Source organism: Neolamprologus brichardi, chromosome 18, assembly GCF_056152115.1.
Source record: "Neolamprologus brichardi isolate AB-2024 chromosome 18, ASM5615211v1, whole genome shotgun sequence".
NCBI lineage: Eukaryota > Metazoa > Chordata > Actinopteri > Cichliformes > Cichlidae > Neolamprologus > Neolamprologus brichardi.
In genome coordinates this window covers 6,660,037-6,680,555 of record NC_142121.1, presented here as the reverse complement: position 1 = coordinate 6,680,555, position 20,519 = coordinate 6,660,037, and the positions used below count along the sequence as shown (strand labels likewise).

At 38.7% G+C, this 20,519-nt stretch overlaps 2 protein-coding genes and 1 pseudogene across 3 annotated transcripts; all 3 read left to right on the top strand.

Annotated features, from left to right (window-relative positions):
- The first annotated feature begins 207 nt into the window (after window positions 1-207).
- Window positions 208-2,297, top strand: LOC148097519 (zinc finger BED domain-containing protein 4-like). Its single transcript, XM_087832416.1, has 3 exons — window positions 208-790; window positions 852-1,070; window positions 2,293-2,297. The coding sequence occupies exons 1-3, from the start codon at window positions 229-231 to the stop codon at window positions 2,295-2,297; spliced, it is 786 nt and encodes a 261-aa protein (XP_087688542.1). The 5' UTR covers window positions 208-228.
- A 526-nt stretch (window positions 2,298-2,823) lies between these two features.
- LOC148097518 (tripartite motif-containing protein 16-like protein) lies at window positions 2,824-5,099 on the top strand. Of its 2 annotated transcripts, none has more exons than XM_087832241.1 (2): window positions 2,824-3,288; window positions 3,502-5,099. In XM_087832241.1, exons 1-2 carry the CDS (start codon window positions 3,004-3,006, stop codon window positions 4,666-4,668), a joined length of 1,452 nt encoding a protein of 483 aa, XP_087688367.1. In that variant the 5' UTR covers window positions 2,824-3,003; the 3' UTR covers window positions 4,669-5,099. The 2 variants fall into 2 exon arrangements, with proteins under 2 accessions (XP_087688367.1, XP_087688366.1); XM_087832240.1 differs by having other exon boundaries at window positions 2,824-3,292; window positions 3,371-5,099.
- A 14,453-nt stretch (window positions 5,100-19,552) lies between these two features.
- Window positions 19,553-20,519, top strand: LOC148097517 (zinc finger BED domain-containing protein 4-like; annotated as a pseudogene).

The window sequence follows — 20,519 nt, the reverse complement described above, 5'->3', positions numbered from 1 at the left end:
CATACATTAAACCTAATGGTCAAAAAAGCTCTTGATCAACACACGACGCTGTCTGACATCCGGACTACCTGTAGGAGGATAGTGGGATATTTCAAGAGCAGTACAACTGCTAAGGTTTGTTCCATTATTTCATTACTGCTTTGAGGTGCTGCTGCAGTAACACAGCTTGAATTAATCAGTTTGTGTTGGCTGTTTTTCTAGGAGAGGCTGACAGAGGTGCAGGAGCAAATGGGCCGGCCTGCACTGAAGTTAATTCAAGAGGTGGATACACGTTGGAACAGCACACTCCAAATGCTTCAACGTGTTCATGAACTCAGGGAACCTATTGGAGCATCGTTAGCTGGCCTGCACACTGATATTTGCCCACTATCCTCTGAACAGTATGACCTTATGGCAGAATGTCTTAAAATACTCTCCCCATTTAATGATGCCACCACTGAGCTGTCAGAGGAAAAGCGAGTGTCTGGATCCAAAGTAATTCCACTTCTAACAATGTTGCACCATGCACTAAATGAAGAGGAAATGGGAGTTGTCCTAACTCCAGAGAGCTCCACCATGGTTGAGTGTCTAAGGAGACAATTAAAGGAGAAGCTCTACACATTGCAGTCAATGAGCATCATGTCACTGGCAACATTGCTGGATCCAAGGTTCAAAAAAATAGGCTTCTTTAGCCCAAATAAAGCAATGGATGCTGAGAAGAGACTTATTTTTGAATGTGCTGCTATTTTGCGGCACGTGGCCTTCTCATCAGCAGCCTCATCATCAAAAGCTTCTCAGCCTGTGACTCAAGGTATATGAGCACATTTCGATTATTATATTGTATTTAGTTACTTACATTCTGTTTGTTTTAGGTAGCAAACTGTGGCATCGTTTGGACACCACTGTTCTGGAGACAAAGACCCCAAATGCTACTGCTGATGCAACAGCTGAAGTACAGAAATACCTCCATGAACCAAATATGGGCAGACTGGAGAATCCGCTGGAGTACTGGGCTGGACACAAATTTCTTTATCCAAACTTGTATAAACTTGCTGTGGTTTTTCTTGCAACCCCTGCTTCATCTGTGCCCTGTGAGAGGATATTTTCAAAAGCAGGAGAAATCCTCTCAAAAAAGAGGAACCGTCTTAAGCCCAGCACTGTGGAAAAGCTGCTATTTTTGAATAAAAACAAATGAAAACTTTTCCCTAGTGTCATGAGCACTGTTATAAAGTCACAAGCACATTCACATCACAACTCCCTCCCTTTTTGTTTCCATGTACATTCCTGTGTTAAGCTGCCAATTTATTATACACAAACATTAATTAAATTAAAATAATATAAAATTAGTATAATATTAAATATAACTAATATTTAGAGTTTAGTTATTGGTGTCATGAACAAAAGTAATTTCTTTATTCATTCAACTTGAAGCGCCACACACTAGTTTGTGTCATTATTGAGATGTACATAACCATGATTACACAGTTACACAATCGTCCCAAAAACTCTGTACTGATAGTTTCCACTTTCTCTTTTGTATCAGACATACTGAGACAATATTCGGGATAAATAACCATAAAAACAATTTATTTATTCAGTTTAGAGGTTTACACATCACATCATTATAATCATTGAGCCCGTTTCACTTGAATCGTCCACTTGATGGCGCAGTAGAGCAAATGAATCATCACAATGCTTCGAACCATGAGTCGACCAGTTGGATGGAAAGCTTCATTTCATCACGAGGCTTCATCTCACCATCACTACATTTTATGAGTGAGCTTGACTTTAAGTGACTTACAGGTTTCTTTGAAAAATACTTTCTTATATCCAGGTTCTTCCTTGTTGCTGCCGTCCTCCTCTCCTCCTCGCAGCGCAGACTTGCCGCTGCTAAAACTAAACAGAGCTCCAATCACATTGGCCATATTTGTCACGTGACGTAGGACTCCAGTAGAGAACGTAATTTAACTCTTTCTGCACCGCTGGGTGAATGAGACGCTGACAGATCGTTTTTTTTCTTTCTATCGGGTTTGTTTTTCTTTCTAATTATTGGTGGGGACAATTCAATAATCGCTGGATATTGGTGGGTCCCTTCCGTCCCTGCCAAATCTACGCCCTTGGACTGAACAGTCGTTTAGCTTCTAGTTTAATCGGCTTTGCTGTGTAATCTTTGCTGCCAACAGTGTAGTGAAAAATTTAAGCTGTACATGAAAGTTAATGGGTAATTATGATGATCTTTACCACAAAGATTTTAAATGAAAGAATAAACAAAGGGCATGAAAACTGATTCTTATGTCTACTGTGTATCTTCAGTGTGAATGTTGAGTTATATTTGAGTGTCTGCATTTAAAGCACATATTAATGTATTGTTTTGAAATCCATGGTGGTACACAGGAAAAATTACTAAAGAATGTAGAATTAGAACACTATCTGTATTTGTTTTTTAAATAGTTTTACATATATATTACTATTTAAAAAAACAATCAAGAAATCAAGCTTGCTGCCTGTCTTGTACAGTAATTTCATTTGAACATAGGTTTGATTTAGTGGAGTCAGTTGTTCCCATGCATCATTCTGTAAGTGTGAGAATGAACTAAGATTAGAAAATGTCAAAATATAAAGTGTGATTTATTTTTATTCATCACAGCATCCTAAACTTTGCTGAACTTTTTGCTGAGTGTTGACGGTCAAATTTCAAACATCCAAGTAAAGATAAACTATTAAACTTTAACTGGGTCAGACTTGTTACTGCATGTTGTAACCAAACATACCACACCCTGCATCATGTGATTGGCTCTTGGTCGCTCTGTAAGAATATTTCTTTAGAGCCTCCCTTCACAGATGTGTCTGTATCAGGATGGGTCTAAACAACATGGTGTAAATGCAGTTGCTGGTGAGCCTCATTTCCTGTAGGAGGAGAAAAAGAGCAGAGATCTGTTTCCCTTCAGAGCACAGAGGTTGTTTCTGTTCAGAGGAAGTGAAACTGTCTGACAGTCACTGAGAGACGGTGAAACGGCACAGCACATGAATCAAATGGATCAAACAAAATTCTGCTGTTCAGTCTGTTTGGATCTACTGAAGGATCCGGTGACTATTCCCTGTGGACACAGCTACTGCATGAACTGTATTAAAAGCTTCTGGGATGAAGAGGAAAAGAAGAAAATCTACAGCTGCCCTCAGTGCCGGAGGACTTTCACAGCGAGGCCTGTCCTGGAGAAAAACACCATGTTAGCAGATTTAGTGGAGGAGCTGAAGAAGACTGGACTCCAAGCTGCTCCTGCTGATCACTGCTATGCTGGACCTGAAGATGTGGCCTGTGATTTCTGCACTGGAAGAAAAATGAAAGCCTTCAAGTCCTGTTTATTCTGTCTGGCATCTTACTGTGACAAACACCTTCAGCCTCATTATGATGTGGCTCCATTTAAGAAACACAAGCTGGTGGAGCCCTCCAAGAAGCTCCAGGAGAACATCTGCTCTCGTCATGATGAGGTGATGAAGATGTTCTGCCGTACTGATCAGCAGAGTATCTGTTATCTCTGCTCTGTGGATGAACATAAAGGCCACGACACAGTCTCAGCTGCAGCAGAAAGGACTGAGAGGCAGAGAGAGCTGGAGGTGAGTCGACAAAACATCCAGCAGAGAATCCAGGACAGAGAGAAAGATGTGAAGCTGCTTCAACAGGAGGTGGAGGCCATCAATCAGTCTGCTGATCAAACAGTGGGGCACAGTGAGAAGATCTTCACTGAGCTGATCCATCTCATCCAGAAAAGAAGCTCTGATGTGAAGCAGCAGATCAGATCCCAGCAGGAAACTGAAGTGAGTCGAGTCAAAGAGCTTCAGGAGAAGCTGGAGCAGGAGATCACTGAGCTGAAGAGGAAAGATGCTGAGCTGAAGCAGCTCTCACACACAGAGGATCACATCCAGTTTCTACACAACTACCCCTCACTGTCAGCACTCAGTGAGTCTACAGACTCATCCAGCATCAATATCCGTCCTCTGAGCTACTTTAAGGATGTGACAGCAGCTGTGTCAGAGGTCAGAGATAAACTACAGGACATTCTGAGAGAGGAATGGACAAACATCTCACTGACAGTCACTGAAGTGGATGTTTCACTGTCAGATCCACCAGAGCCAAAGACCAGAGCTGAATTCTTAAAATATTCACGTGAAATCACACTGGATCCAAACACAGCAAACAAAGAGCTGTTATTATCAGAGGGGAACAGAAAAGCAACATTAATGAATAAACAACAGTCTTATTCTGATCATCCAGACAGATTCACTGGATGGTTTCAGGTCCTGAGTAGAGAGAGTCTGACTGGACGTTGTTACTGGGAGGTGGAGTGGAGAGGGAGAGGATTTTATGTAGCAGTCGCATACAAGAATATCAACAGAAAAGGATGGGGTAATGAATGTAGATTTGGACATAATGACAAATCTTGGTCATTAGATTGTAACAACAACAATTATACATTTCGGTACAACAATTATAAAACTCCTGTCTCAGGTCCTCGTTCCTCCAGAGTAGGAGTGTACCTGGATCACAGAGCAGGTATTTTGTCCTTCTACAGCGTCTCTGAAACCATGACTCTCCTCCACAGAGTCCAGACCACATTCACTCAGCCGCTCTATGCTGGACTGAGGGTTTGCTATGTTGGAGCCACTGCTGAGTTGATTAAAGTGAAATAGACTGAAGTCTTTCATATTGTGGGTTTAAATCTGTATTTTAGTTTCATTTTATTTTCTCTCCATCATTTCTGCACAGAGATCAGCTGTCAGTCAAACATTATGGGTGGTACCTCCACATCTTCTAGTTGTTCTCTTGATGTTTCTGAGTTTTTAAAGGAGATCTTTCCTGTGACTGTTTATGGAGGCTATCACTGCTCATCATCATTTTGATTTACTAAAATATTTCTCCACATGAAAATGTAAACTTCTCTATCCTCTAAATGTTTCTGGAATATTTGTATTGAAAAATGTCCACATTTCTCTTTATGAGTATGGCAGACCATGTGTGTGTGTTTGTGTTTGTTTTTGTCAAAATCATCAAACAAATGAGGAAAAACTGATTTTAATGACTGAATTCATATATTGTGTTGATGTTTTATTGTGTGAATAAACTGGAAGGTTTGACTATAAATCAAACTTTGAACAAAGTCTTTTCTTCTGTCTTCATTCCAGGATCTCACTCAAATCTGATGCAGAAAATATGAAACTAATCTGAGAGAATAACTGAAGCAGTTTTCCTCCTGAAGCATCACAAAGTTCAGAGTTCATGTTTAGAGCAGAAGATTCAGCAGTCGCTCTGTGACCTTTCAACTTTCTTCACTAAAACAGCTTCATTACAGAGAAACAAGTCACATTTTCTTGATGTTCTTAAGTCCTTTCAGATGTTTTTTAATGGTCCTTGAATGCAGCATCAGTGTCGCAGGTTTAAAAGGTCACTTTCTGTTGTGTTCAAAGATTTCCTTCAGATATGGTCTTTAATCAGTAAAGCCAGTGATACAGCAGTGTCATTAGCTGTGTTATTGGCACCAGGCTGTGTTTATGTATGTATTTAATTCTGTCTGAGGATGTCTTCAGCATGAAATGATCATTTGCTCATGTAACCCATATCAACCATTCCCTGTCACATGACCCACGTCAGCTGATTTTATTTCCCTCTCCTGATTGGCTCCTTCCACGTCGCGGCAACTCTGAAAACCGGCTGTGGAGGGATACTTCCGGGCTCGACTCCTGCTGTGGCTGTAGGCTTATGGCGTTTAGGACGGCGTTAGGAAACGAGGCGTTTTCTCCCCTCAATTCATCTATAAACTCATTTCACCTCAGCGGTAAGTGTCCTTAATGTCTACCAAAACCAACTTTTTTGTTGTCAGTAAGCAGTCGATCGTTTTCGCGATTAAAAAATGATTTTGTTCGGCGGCGTTCCCACCGCGAGCAGAACTCCAGTTCAAAAACCGCTGTTTTTGAACTTAAGCACTTTAATGGGCTTACTTTGGAACAAAGTGAGATTGAATGATTATTGTTATGTGTTGCCTTGAATCCGGCTATGCTGTCTGTTAGACAGTTGTTTTTTCTTTATTGTTGTTTTTGTATGTGGTTGTAGCGAACGCTACTGGAATGTATAGATTAAGCTACGTAGCCAAGATGATTAATAATGATTAATAATAATTAATAATTTAACTGTTGTACATTGATGGATGACGATTATGATGATGATTCATGATTTGCATTGTTACATAGAACTGCAGAAAAACGTATTTGATTACCGGTAACCTGAATCGAACTAGATGTGTTAATGGACATTCTTCTGACCTACAGGTCAGGGTTTTTTCCCCCCCCCCTTTGAACTGATCTTCTTCATATTGAAGTGGCGAGCTGGTAGGACCATTCTTTGTTTTTTTTCCCCACGTTGCCGTCTTTGGATTACGGACATATTTCCCCATTGTATGAAGCTGCACCCTAAGGAGGAATACCTTAAAAGTGAACTTTAAAAAGAAAAGGACCAAAAAGGACTCTTAACAAAAGGACTCTTGCACAGAAAATCACAGAAATTACTTTTCTAATTAATTGTGGGCATTCGTTTATGTTGTGTGTTGCATTAATTATTTTGTTCCACTTCCCCTTTCCCCCATTTATTCAATATATTTTTGGCACAAGATATTGCAGTTTTTGGTCTCATCATTCACACCGTCTAGGCTCCATAAAGAACTACTTCTTCTGCGCGTCAGTCAAACTCATTCATTGCAATAAAAGTAGTCCTTAATTAACTTTGCGTTACACTCAGCTGCTGTGTCTCATCTCTTATCAGACATTGGTTGGAACAGAGTTTTGTTGCTGACCATCTGACAAGAGGGTGAAGAAAAGCTTCAGGCTTCATTTGGACACTACGTTGGACAGAAGTCTCCACAAAAATGACTCAGAAACACAAATATTATTAATGAAAGTCCAAATGTCAAAAAGGGGTCATACATGATCCTGAGAAATGTCCTTGAACATTTGAACATGAGTCAGAGGGTTGTCAGGTTTCTACACTGCATCGTGGCATCAAGCCTGAGATGTCTGTGTAAACAAGTATGGAGGACACAAATGCACAGACGCAGTCGAGCTGTTTACTGCTGATGAGGAAGGAAAATAGTCTGTTGGATATTAAAGCAGCATTTATTAGAGTAAGAGCAGATACTTGTGTCCTTCATTTGATCCCCGTCAATTTACAGAAGACTTAAGGACCCTTTGACTTCTAACATACAGCTGCATGTTTACAATTTTATTATTTATTTATTTCTAGCAAAGCGAGACTTTACTGATTAAGGACATATAATCAGACATATTACTGTTACTTTCTGAAAAAGACTCACATAAAGCAGATTTATCACAAGCAAACATCAAGACACATCCTTCATGGCTTAAAGTTGCAGTGGGACTCTTTCGCCATCTGGTGGTTGTAACAGTTATGACAACTGTTCCTGCATATACGTCCCTCCTCAGTGTGAAGAAGACTGGACTCCAAGCTGCTCCTGCTGATCACTGCGTGTTCCTCCTGTGTCTAAAATCTATTTCCATTATGAATCAGGAAACTGTTTGCACCAATCATAAAGGCAATAAAATACATCACACACTAAGAAATAACAAAAAGGAATTGTGGATTTCAAGGAGATTTTTCCCTCATTTTTTGAAATCATAAGAATACAAACTAATGCAAGACTGTCATGTTTTCATAAGTTTGTAGAGACACTGTTCTGTTGTATTCTAGGACATCAGTCACTTTTTAAATGCATGCTACTCATCATCATCATCATCATCACCCATGACCTCCTTTTAGTCTTTGTTTTGTTATTTTTCAGAGTTCAGGACACGTTCTTATGGGATTTCCACAGTGTACAAGTACTGTTTAGACCCTTTACCTAAAAGAAAAGAGTAAAGTACAAAGTAGATTTACTCACTGCAGGAAAATAATGCCTCAATCTGATATATTGTCTTATATGACAAACTGAAAGTGATGCATCAAAGTGTAAGCAGCATTTTCCTGTTACAGCTGGTTTAGATGGAACTGATCTGATCTCCTTTATGTACAGGTAGATATCCAGTGGGTTTGCTAAGGGTCACAGATGAGGGGCTGTGTGAGATGTTTAATGGGAAAGGAAATAAAACCATTGTTCCAGACCTGCAGCTAAGATACTCGAGTATCTTCAAATATGAAGCTGAGTATTACTTCCATACTTTCCTCCACTGCTGCTGACCTTGTTACCTGCTGCTCCCTGTTAATGATCAGCCTCAGTTCTGATAGTAAACTGTTGGCTCTCGTTCTGTCAGGTTGTTGCTCAGTGACGTCTTGTTTTCATTTTCCTTCTTCAAATGTGTCTTCCTTTAACTCTTTGCTTTTGTTTCTGCTTCAAACACCAAATGATACACGTGCTGCACCTCTGATGGTTTGTCAGAGAGCAGAACAATTTACATTACAGAGAATATTTTACAATTGAACATAAACTTTCACTTTTTTCCTCTAAAGTGTGCTCACTGGTTTTTCCAGCTGCTGTGAGATGTTTATGCCTGACTGTAAAGATGGAAATGAACACAGATGGAAATGTAGCCCTGTCTGAAATTATTCGGGCTTGCAGTGTAAAGAAAAAAAGTCTACTGTTATAAAAATATAAATAGTTGATAAAAGGTTTAAAAAATCATATGCTTTGGTACAAATATATTTCATTAACAGTTAAGAGTCCAATAAAAAAAGGGTTTCATGATGTAGAGTTCATTTTCTGTGCAGAATAAATATGTTGGGGTGTAACATAGGTTTATTTACCCATTTAATGTCAGTTACCTCAATGTTGTATTGTCATTGGTTGTTTGTGCTGACGAGCCAGTCAATGTCATTCTTCTCTGTTATGGAGGCGGGACGAGTGGTAATGTTTGTGTGAATCTGTGGGAGCGGACACAGAAGCTAAGTCCGAAGAGAGAGATGTCGTAAGGCAAACGTGGTGTGGATTTTACATCTAAGAGTATCATTGAGGTCGACTACCCGTGGTCCTGATATTTCTTATTTGTGATCTGCAAGAGGTAAATGAGTCTGTGTGCCTTTGTAACGCTTCCAGCTCTTCAAAAATCACTGACACTCAGAAAGGTTGGCTTTTCACGATTTATTCCTGCAGAAGACATAAAACACACTCAACAGGTGTGTTCTGATGGTACCAGCAATTGTGGCTCCTACAATGTAAAACAACATCACAAAAAGCACAGAAAAACAGTAAATCAAACACATTTCCTGCTATGCACAGCAACCACTAGGGGGCGGACAAAAGTTTACTGCCAAAGAGCATAAATACGGCAGAAACACTGTTTAACAGCAGCCAGCCTTTGTTTCGGTTACACAGAAACTTTCTAACATCAATATGAACCTATATACATCGACATGTACAACTTATGTAACAACATTCACACCAGAAACCATAAAAATGCCTTACCCTCACAGTGCAAGCGCGCGTTGTGAAGAGCGGAAGCCTTAGCGGCTTCTAAACGTTAGAGTGAGATCCGGTTTCTGGGTTTTCAAAATAAAATATAATTTAAAAAATGATAAAATTCACACTTAAAATAATAATTAAGAACAGGTAAGTGCACATTTTTCAGATGTATTTTTTAACTCCGTTACACCTTGACATTTGTACTGTAACTATTCGTTATAGTGGTAAAATGGCGCGATGTGTGATGCTAACTAGCGGCTTGCTAATTAGCGCAGCTTACTGCGTTATGTGCTGTGATGCCATGCTGTATGTTTAGCTCTGTGATTTTTAGTCTAAGCATGCTAATGCAAAATCGTTATGTGATAGCATTTGTTATTGTAGCTCAAGTGTTTTAATATGTTTAGAAGCCGAGGGACGCTCTGAAAGGAGAGGGAGAGAGAGGTTTCTGCCCGGATGGACCCTGCTGTTTTCTCACCCCTGACTGTCTTCACTACTGGTGAACTAACTGCTAACTGCCCGTTTCTGATTGCCCTACTAACAAACTCATTGGACTCGTGAGTACTAACTGGAACTAAAGTACACGTATTTTGTTTATGGCTCAGTTTGAGTGAAGCGGCCATCAGTTTTAGGCCTCACCGCACCCGAACTTCGAATCAGGCCTGCAACAAGCACTGTGCTACAGGTGTAGTGTGGACAGGTTAAAGTGTGTGTGTGTGTGTGTGTGTGTGGGCCCACTGTTACAAATTTGGTTTAAATTGAGTAAGTGTGTAGTTGTAAGCAAAGTTATTATCAAAGGTTGAAATTCATCCCTGTTAAAGGTGTGAGCTGTTGTAACTGAAATAACAGTTGGCACCTAAGAACGAGGTATTTTGTTTTGATAATCTTTTATTGAAAACCCATGTAGTCACTTTTACAGTATTTTTGTTTGTTTATTTGACTTCAATTCGTTTTATAAAAGTAACTGTTTATTTTATTCATTTCTTTGCTGTCTAAATAAATACCTGGTGAGGGATTTAATTTGTGTAAAATACAGTTGTGGTGGTCCTTATTAATTCAATTAGAGGATATCAAGTATCATGATTAGTAGCACTACGAACCCAGGCCCAGTCTCATTGTACTAAATAAATAATCATTTATTTTTTGTTCATTTGTCTAAATTCTGGGAAAAGAAAGAAGTTTGTATTTGTTTAAGATACAATGAAATCATATTTTAACATATTGGAAGATGACATGGAGCTGAAAAAATACTACAGGTATAAATGGAAACTACAGTTTATTTCTGTTATTTCCTGTGATAGTGTTTGTACACTCGCTCATGATAACTGTTCATTCAGCTGCTGTTTTTGTCTGCTGGACATCTTTAGCTTTCAGTAAGGATGCATTCATAGATCAGCACATCTTTTTGAACCACATTTCTTATGAGACTCAGAGTTTACATTTTGGAAATGTGCTGAGACCTGGGGTAGAAAGAGACTGAAGCCAGCTTCAACCTCGGCAGTTTTGTGTGTGTCTGAAGCAGAAAGATAAGAACTGTGTGGCCAACTCATCACACACATAATCCTGAATCAGAAAAACAGCATCAAGTGTTGTAATTGTTAAACACAGAAGTGTGATTTATATGTGGTTTTACTGATGGTTAACACAGTCGCACAAACACCTGAAACTGATCAAAATATAAAACAACATATTAAACATAAATATGTGCCAGTTACCAGAACTTATAGAAGCCCAGTTTATCAATACTCACTCATACAAAAGTTTATGTTTTATTGATTGTTTGGCTTTAGGTTTTCCAGTTTTCCAGCTGCTGCTGTTTAATGTTTGCCTGGGAAAATAAATTTCAGTTAGTGTGGGAAGTTTGGTTAAGCTGGTGGAAAACAATACTGTTACACTGACCTTTTGGATAAGATTGTCTCACCTGTGGTTTCTCTGATGTGCACGACAAAACAGTCTCCAGGCAGCTTGAGGCCCATTTAAAGGTTCCTGGTGGTACCAAGTGATTGAAGAGAGGATTGAAAAGCCATATTAGTTTATTGTAGATTGTAGTCAGTTGGCCAAGCTTGTAATGAAAAACGGTTCATTACTCGAAGCTTTCATCACAGTCCTCTTTGGTGACATCTGGTGGACAAATATATGAAGAGCAGCTTGAGTCTGCAGCTTATAATGAACTGCTTCATTATGATTGCCCACTCTGCAGAGCTGACAGCTTGTGTTTGATGTCATGTGACAGTTCTGTGTGATATCAGGCTGATATGTTGCTTTGAACGTGAATTTTTGGGGGGTGAAAAAATTATGTTATCATCAATTAATCATGTGGTCAGAAGAATCTGTGCTGACCTTGCAGGAATGTTTTAAATTTACAGATTGGGAAGTTTTTATTCAGTCTTGATGCTTTGGTGGATGTTAGCTCATATGCAGTTTTTGTAAAGACATGATTATACCCCTTAAGCGTGCTAAAGTGTACCCTAACAATAAGCCATGGGTCACCAAATGCATCAAATCCTGTTTAAGGAAAAAGAGACAGGCTTTTAAAGAGGGGGCTGTTACTGACTTTCAGGCAGTCACCAAAGACTTGAAAATCGAGCTCTTGAAAGCAAAACAGATCTACAAAAACCTTCTTGAAAGCAAATTTGCTGCAAAAAATTTTGGGTCTGCCTGGACTTGTATGAAAACCATATCAGGGTTTCAAAATCCCCAGAGCAGCAGTCAGATCATTGTAGACGGTTTTAAGTCAGACAGAGATTTGAAAATGCTTTATGCTCGTTTTAGTTCTTCTGAACTGAAACAGAAACTGAAAGATACTCAACACTTCATCACTGAACTCAGCGATGTCCAAAAGGCCTTTCATACAGTTAATGTGAACAAGAGCCAGGGCCCTGATAACATTAGTGCCGCCTAATTCAATCTTGTGCTAAAGAGCTCAGTCCTAAATTTCAGGTTATTTTTAATAAATCCTTTCAAATACAAAATGTGCCCTCGCTTTGGAAGGAAGCTGTCGTCGTCCAAAAATCTAGTCGTCCAAACGTCCTGAATGACTTCAGGCCTGTTGCCTCACCTGAGTTGTCATGAAAGTCTTTGAAAAAATCATCAGAAATGTGATTATGGAAGAGATTGAATATCAGCTGGATCCAATGCAATTTGCGTCCAGGCCCAACAGAGGAGTGCAGGACGCGCTTTTGACTCCACTAAATCTGATTCTTAAACATGTAGAGAGTAAAGGGACTTTTGCAAGACTTCTTTTCATTGATTTTTCTTCTGCTTTTAATACAATACAGCCCCATATTTTAATGAAAAGACTTTTAGAAGAGTTTGAAATCAGGAAAAACCTGGTTTGCTGGATTTTAGATCTTTTAACTGACAGGTCACAAAGAGTGAGAATAAATGGGGTTCTGCACTGGAAAAAAAAAAGTTCTTTCAATTTACTTGATTTTATTGTGTACATCGGTCCCACATAATATGAATAAGTATGATTGACTTAATTTTCCACTTTCCCTCAAGTAATTAATGCTTGTCAAATCAAAGTATTTTATTTACATCAGATTACTTAAAAAAATCATGTTTGATGTACTAATATTAATCTGTTATCATAATATCAATGTATTGCATAATGTCAATATATTTTAATGTTTAACACCAACTTATTTTTATTTGCCAGTGGTACGCAATGATATTATGTAATGTAAACACATTGCAATTATGTTCCTGCAACACAACTTATGGCTTTAAATCGTACTTAATTTTTTCAATTGAAATATTAACTGATCATTATTGACAAAAAAAGGCAAAGACTGAGTGCTACTGAACAATTCACCTTTATTAAACTGTAACAGCAGTGAAAGCAGCAATTCTGCCATGAACAAGTCCAAAATCACATCCATATAAACTTGTTAACACATTTTTAAAGATAGCCTGCAGAAATAACTAAAAGAAAGTTAGTTTGAGAATATATTTGCAAATATATCACAAAAAACTGACCTTAGCAGCAAATAAAAGAAAGTGCTTATAGATGATCCTGTCATCTCTTACATATAACATTTGTATTAATTACACAATTGAAAATGTAAACTAAATTAAGACTACCTGAAAAAAAGCAACACGCTTTTATGAATAAACATATTTACACAAATATAACTTGTGTATTATTTGACAACAGTTTCAGCTTCTGTACAAGTATTTATCTGTACAAGATTTCAACTAAGTTGAGCCTTAAATGACATTGTTACATAACTAATACCAAACACCTACATGAATTTTAATCTTCATTTTAAACATGTAAGCAGGACATTAAGGTTGACTTAGAACATATTGCTAAAAATCATCAGTAAAAATTTCTTACAACATGATACCAAAAGGAAAAATCATCCTGCATTGCAGTCACATGAGGGGAAAGCAATAAAAACATAAGCAGTATAACGTTACTGAACACAAAATGAAAAACTGCAAAGAATTGCAGAAGTGCAGTCTTTGACTTCTCAATGAAACCGATGGTTTTTGAAAGCAAGAACTTTAGAGAGTTTAGCTCCATCCAGTTCCATGAAAACCTTCTGGAAAACGTCAAAGTTGTAGCGAAGGTCAGCAGGGTAGGCAAGGTCTAATGCATACATGAGTCCAAATAGCATTATCACAGCAAATGCTACATTATTCAAATTCTTCGCCACCCTGATGCCTGCGAGGACAACTCTTGTTCACCTGCTGAAGCTTGCTCTTTAAGAAGATAAATTCGAACAGTGGTGTCTTCAACAGTCTCACTGATGGCACGTTCTTCCATGCCCTGTAAAAAAGAAGCCATGTTAGTCATTTCATGCCAAGTAAGTAATATGACACACTGTGGAAAGTCCGAAAAAAAACACAACCCACGAAGCCACGAACTTTGTCTGAGGGGGGATGGTGGCAATTCTCTTAAACTCAGCGTTGATCTGAAAACATGAGCACAGAAGAATGAGCTTCAAAGGTTTAATACCTGGAAGAAGGTCACAATCACTCATGCTGAAGAAATGGGCTGTCAAATAACAACTGTGCCTTAACCATTTTAGGCTAATACCACAAGAACACCGTGTATGAGGCAAACCTTACCTTAGATCAGACATAAAAATAAAAAGAAGAATTTATTTAAGGAAATACATGCGACTGAACCTATTACACTTATATGAACACTTTTTATTTCTATATGCCTTTTTAAAGTCACAATGTGGACTGATCCAATCTCATAGTCAACCAATGGATAAGTATCAAGGAGTTCACAGAGTGAAATGAGAGTGAATATTCTTGATGATACTGGGCTGAGCTCAAAAGCTCTGTCATGCTCTCTGTACCAGCCACCAAGCTCTCTCACAATGTAAAATATGCTGTGGTACAATGCAGATATGGTTTTTCAGTGTTCTGGCAATCCACCTGCTGCCCTTTGGGCCAGTACCATTCCCTTTCTATAAGTTATACTCTTTATGTCACACACTGTCCAAGGTCAACATCTAGAATGTCAGGGAATATGTACCTAATGACTTAAGCTATCTCCTCTTTAAGTCTTTAACTCTTTAAATCCACAAGAAAGGCCGATACAGCTGAGCCCTCTAATTCAGAATTGCCAAGAGATGGGGAGTTTAGATGGTAAGCTATCATCATCTGATGTTTTGACTTCTGTAATCATAAAATTAAAAATTCCACCATCACAAAAAACATTAATTTTAATTGAAAAAAGGTATTTATTCCAGTCCAGAAGAGCATTAATGGTTTCTTTAAAGTACCAATCTTTCTCTTATTTATACATAATGTTTTGAGAAGCAGCTCACATATGTTCTACACAAACTAGAAAAAAAAAAAAGGGGGGGGGGGGGGGTCCTAATTTTTGTTATGACGATGTCGGAAAATTCACAATACATCACTTAATAAGACATACTCTGTTGAACAAACTTATCTCCTTGTAGATATCTGCTGTATTATTTGGGCTTGACCAATAGAATAGTCAAGTAAGTGACACTTCACCTAAAACAATGACTAAATGGAGAAATGATTTGGCATTTATGGGCACAGGTTCTTAAACCCACGTTTAAGGTGGCAGGATCCTTATTATAACTTGAGTGCGTGTCAGCAGCAAGAATTAAGTTATGGCACTGTGGGGCTCCCAGCTTCTTAAACTCTGACGGTTACAGCCGGACTAATTAGCCACTGTAGCCATAACTAGCACGAGTAACACAAACACTATTGCGCTCTCTCAGTGATGTTTTAACTTGCTAAGCCATCAAAAACGTCAGTGCTCTCTGTCACATGCATAAATTCCATATCTGACCGACAACAGCTGCAATTTGATACTATTTTTCAGTTTTAGCCACAAAGCTAATACCAACTTTAGCTAGCACTGTAAAAACAACATGTAGATACATTACAGATTACTTTTCATATAGCATGCACTACAACAATTCTGTGAAAACGTACCCAACTAAAACAAATGTATTTAAATTACTTACCTTCTCAGTATGCCTGACTCAGTGCCAAAGGTTGCATGTGGCTAAACAGTCTTCCAGAATCTGGCGGTTGGCGCTCTCCTTAAATTATGTTGTTGTCTTATTGGATAAGACTCTAGGTCTTATTATCCAATCATATTTAGTTGTTGTCTTTGAATATATTGCATCATTTCCGGTTGTGGTCAAACATGATTACAATGGTTCTAGTATTTTAATTTAGTCACTTTAAATCAATGCAAGAAAAATGAGTAGTCTCAGTATTGTTTAGAATCAAATAAATGGTACTTTATTTAATCATGTAAATAAGAGAAACATGAAAGGCTTGTGTAGCATTAACTAAATTCATTTGTGCAAATTCAAAAGCCTGCCAATTCCCATTTTTTCAGTGTGTCTGACCCAGTGTTCTCCTCCACAGCTTCTCCTCCAGGGTGTCTCTTATCGCCCTTATTATTCATTCTCTTTACAAACATGTGTCAGAGCCAAGGGCGTAGATTTGGTTTTGGCATTGGTGGGGACGGATGATTCAACCACCGAACTCTGCCCTGTTTCTTTTTTTTTTTCCTTTTTGTTTTTGCTCCTTAATAAAAAAAGGAGAAATATACTTGTCTACATATGCTATTCTACATGCTTTTAAACCATTTAAAATCACAATTCATAGTTTTATATGTGAATTAGATAATGTTAAATTACTATTAAACAAATGACTGACTACGTATTTTAGACTTTAGTTTACTTCAGTCATATTCCATATAAATCAGGTTTCATACAAACATAAAAACAGCTTCAAATACAGTCATGACAATAAAAGAAAATGACTTTAAGAAATTAACAACATTAGTTCAGTTATAGTACACCAACATCTCTGATACATTAGCACTAAGGGAACACTGAATAACCTGGTGGGTTTTGTCCATAAAACTACTCGTCTAAGATTACCACAAAGTAAAAGATCTCTCAGCAAAATTATGAAACATTTTAGGCACTATTGCCCCGATCAAATCAGTGAGCTGGGATGTTTTATTCTAAACATGAACTACTGTTACAGCAACAGACATGGACTACTGGTGACCCACACAACAACTCAATGTCCACTATGTGAAGGAGCCAAACACATGCCTGCTCCTCTCGTTAACTGAGATAAACTGCTGGCATATTTGTTTTACATCTATACTGTCCAGTCTCTCCTGGTGGACACACAGCAGCATTGTTTAATCTCATTTGAGTCATTGTTGACCTTAGCCATCTTTTTAGTCTTCTGAGAGCACTGAAGCTTCTTTCAGCCTCAGTACATGAGTTTTATCCTCAGATTAAAATTATTATTCTGTGCTTGATGTGCCTCACCTTTGGCTCTTCCCCTCTGACTGCACTAGGACATATTGCCACCTGATAAAATAACACATGGATTCGTGCCATATAAAAAGTGAGACGTGTCAATTCAGATTCTTTGTCAAATATACACTAATGAATCAATTTACATCAGCAGCCTAACAATTGTCATGATAATAAATACTAGTTAATCTATAGCACCAAATCATCAGTCAGTCACCTGTGACCTCTGTCTGAGCTACAACATGGCAGAGCTGCCTCTGTCACCTGATAAATAACAGTGAGACATTCAACATACATGCAGTCACACATGTGCTTCAAATACAGTCATGAACCATCAGGTCATCATCCAATTTCACCTGTGATCTTGTGTCACCATTACTTTCTATCGCCTGACAAATAGGACATACATGACAATAAGAATAAAATGTGGAGCTGCTTCAGTGTTTCTGTCAATTTGTAAAGATCTTGACTCGTCAGTCATGTTTGTAGTGTGAGTGCATTTTTACAACAATTTGTGCAAACTGCACTACAAGGTGGAATATTTGCAAAATCCTGACTACCTCATGATATCTTGTCTCAAAAATTAACGCTATGAATATGTCAGTACCATTAGGATAAAATTATTGTGTCACCAACATTTTAACATTAGACATATAATTTTAACAGCCTCTGTAAACTAATATCCTGGCTCGCTCGAGGCTGCAGTTTTCTCTGACAGTTTCAATCAAAATTAGAAATGCTGCTCTGAGACTGAGAGAACTGATAGTGCTGCCTGCTGTGCAGTTAGTTTACAAAACACGTTATTCATGGTTACATACAATTTTAGACTGATGTGGGCCAAAGCCTAGCATAGCCTGTAACGCTGTTGTGACGTGTGTCGAAGCTCCGAATCGTGCGTCGGGTAATCTCGGGGGCGTTTTTCTGAAGCGCGTATCGAGGCTTGCTTTGATTACGTATGCAGTGACGTTCGAGGCCTCGCGGGCAGTCCGTACCACGTGACTGATTCGGGAACTGGTTCACCGGTTCGCACCAAATTCGAAATAAAATGGGCAGCAAAACACAGCTGATTCCCCCATCACATTGTGTTGTGGAATTGGATTACGTACGTGTTACATAGTTACTTGAGCATTTCTTCCCTCGATGGAACCAGCAAGGAAAAGAAAATTTTCCCCTGTCTGGCAACATTTTGATGTCATGTCTCCTAATAAGGTATACACACTGTAATAAAGAAATGATAAGTACCATAATATAAATAAACCACACCACAGATCCTATAATCAGATTTCTGTCTTTTTGTTTATTAAAAGGTGAAGTGTTTGCTGTGCTCTAAAGAACTTGGATACAGCAACAACACCTCATCTATGCTGAGGCATTACAGAGCCCTGCATGAGAACAAGGAGACTAACCAAGGTGGACCAAGCTCAGGTGAGTTTTTGTAGGTTTTAAGGATACAGTCATTTGATACATTTATATTCCCCATGTAATTCATTAATATTTGGGTTCTATTTACTGAAATATGTAATTTCTTAATGTTTTTTTGTTGTATCAGGGGAGAGGAATGATGTGGATGAGGCCTTGGTCAATATGGTGATAGAGGATTCCCAGCCCTTCATTATTGTGGAGGACAGTGGGTTTAGGAAGCTTGTTAAAGTTTTGAACCCTAACTATGTTCTCCCCACAAGGCAGGTGTGTATCTTAAAATATGAAGCATGTTTCCATTTTGCCTTTATTTACATATTAAGTACTGTACCTTCTTTTGTTTAGGCTTTGAAAGCTATGGTGGACCAAAGATACAAAGAGTCCAAACAAAAAGAAAAACTGACTGTGGCCAAGGTTTCTGCAGTTAGTTTGACATCTGATATGTGGACCTCCATTAACACAGAGGCTTACCTAGCCGTCACCTGCCATTTCATTGACTCTAACACTGCATTGCATTCTGTAGTGTTAGGTGTTCAGCACTTCCCTCAAGCACATACTGCTGTCAATTTGTCACAAGTAACAGCAGCGCTCATGTCAGAGTGGGGCATTACAGACAAAGTTACATGTTATGTGACTGATGGAGCAGCAAACATGGGTGCTTGTGCTAAGGAGCTTCGTTTGCGTCACAGTAATTGTGTGGCACATACATTAAACCTAATGGTCAAAAAAGCTCTTGATCAACACACGACGCTGTCTGACATCCGGACTACCTGTAGGAGGATAGTGGGATATTTCAAGAGCAGTACAACTGCTAAGGTTTGTTCCATTATTTCATTACTGCTTTGAGGTGCTGCTGCAGTAACACAGCTTGAATTAATCAGTTTGTGTTGGCTGTTTTTCTAGGAGAGGCTGACAGAGGTGCAGGAGCAAATGGGCCGGCCTGCACTGAAGTTAATTCAAGAGGTGGATACACGTTGGAACAGCACATTCCAAATGCTTCAACGTGTTCATGAACTCAGGGAACCTATTGGAGCATCGTTAGCTGGCCTGCACACTGATATTTGCCCACTATCCTCTGAACAGTATGACCTTATGGCAGAATGTCTTAAAATACTCTCCCCATTTAATGATGCCACCACTGAGCTGTCAGAGGAAAAGTGAGTGTCTGGATCCAAAGTAATTCCACTTCTAACAATGTTGCACCATGCACTAAATGAAGAGGAAATGGGAGTTGTCCTAACTCCAGAGAGCTCCACCATGGTTGAGTGTCTAAGGAGACAATTAAAGGAGAAGCTCTACACATTGCAGTCAATGAGCATCATGTCACTGGCAACATTGCTGGATCCAAGGTTCAAAAAAATAGGCTTCTTTAGCCCAAATAAAGCAATGGATGCTGAGAAGAGACTTATTTTTGAATGTGCTGCTATTTTGCGGCACGTGGCCTTCTCATCAGCAGCCTCATCATCAAAAGCTTCTCAGCCTGTGACTCAAGGTATATGAGCACATTTAGATTATTATATTGTATTTAGTTACTTACATTCTGTTTGTTTTAGGTAGCAAACTGTGGCATCGTTTGGACACCACTGTTCTGGAGACAAAGACCCCAAATGCTACTGCTGATGCAACAGCTGAAGTACAGAAATACCTCCATGAACCAAATATGGGCAGACTGGAGAATCCGCTGGAGTACTGGGCTGGACACAAATTTCTTTATCCAAACTTGTATAAACTTGCTGTGGTTTTTCTTGCAACCCCTGCTTCATCTGTGCCCTGTGAGAGGATATTTTCAAAAGCAGGAGAAATCCTCTCAAAAAAGAGGAACCGTCTTAAGCCCAGCACTGTGGAAAAGCTGCTATTTTTGAAGAAAAACAAATGA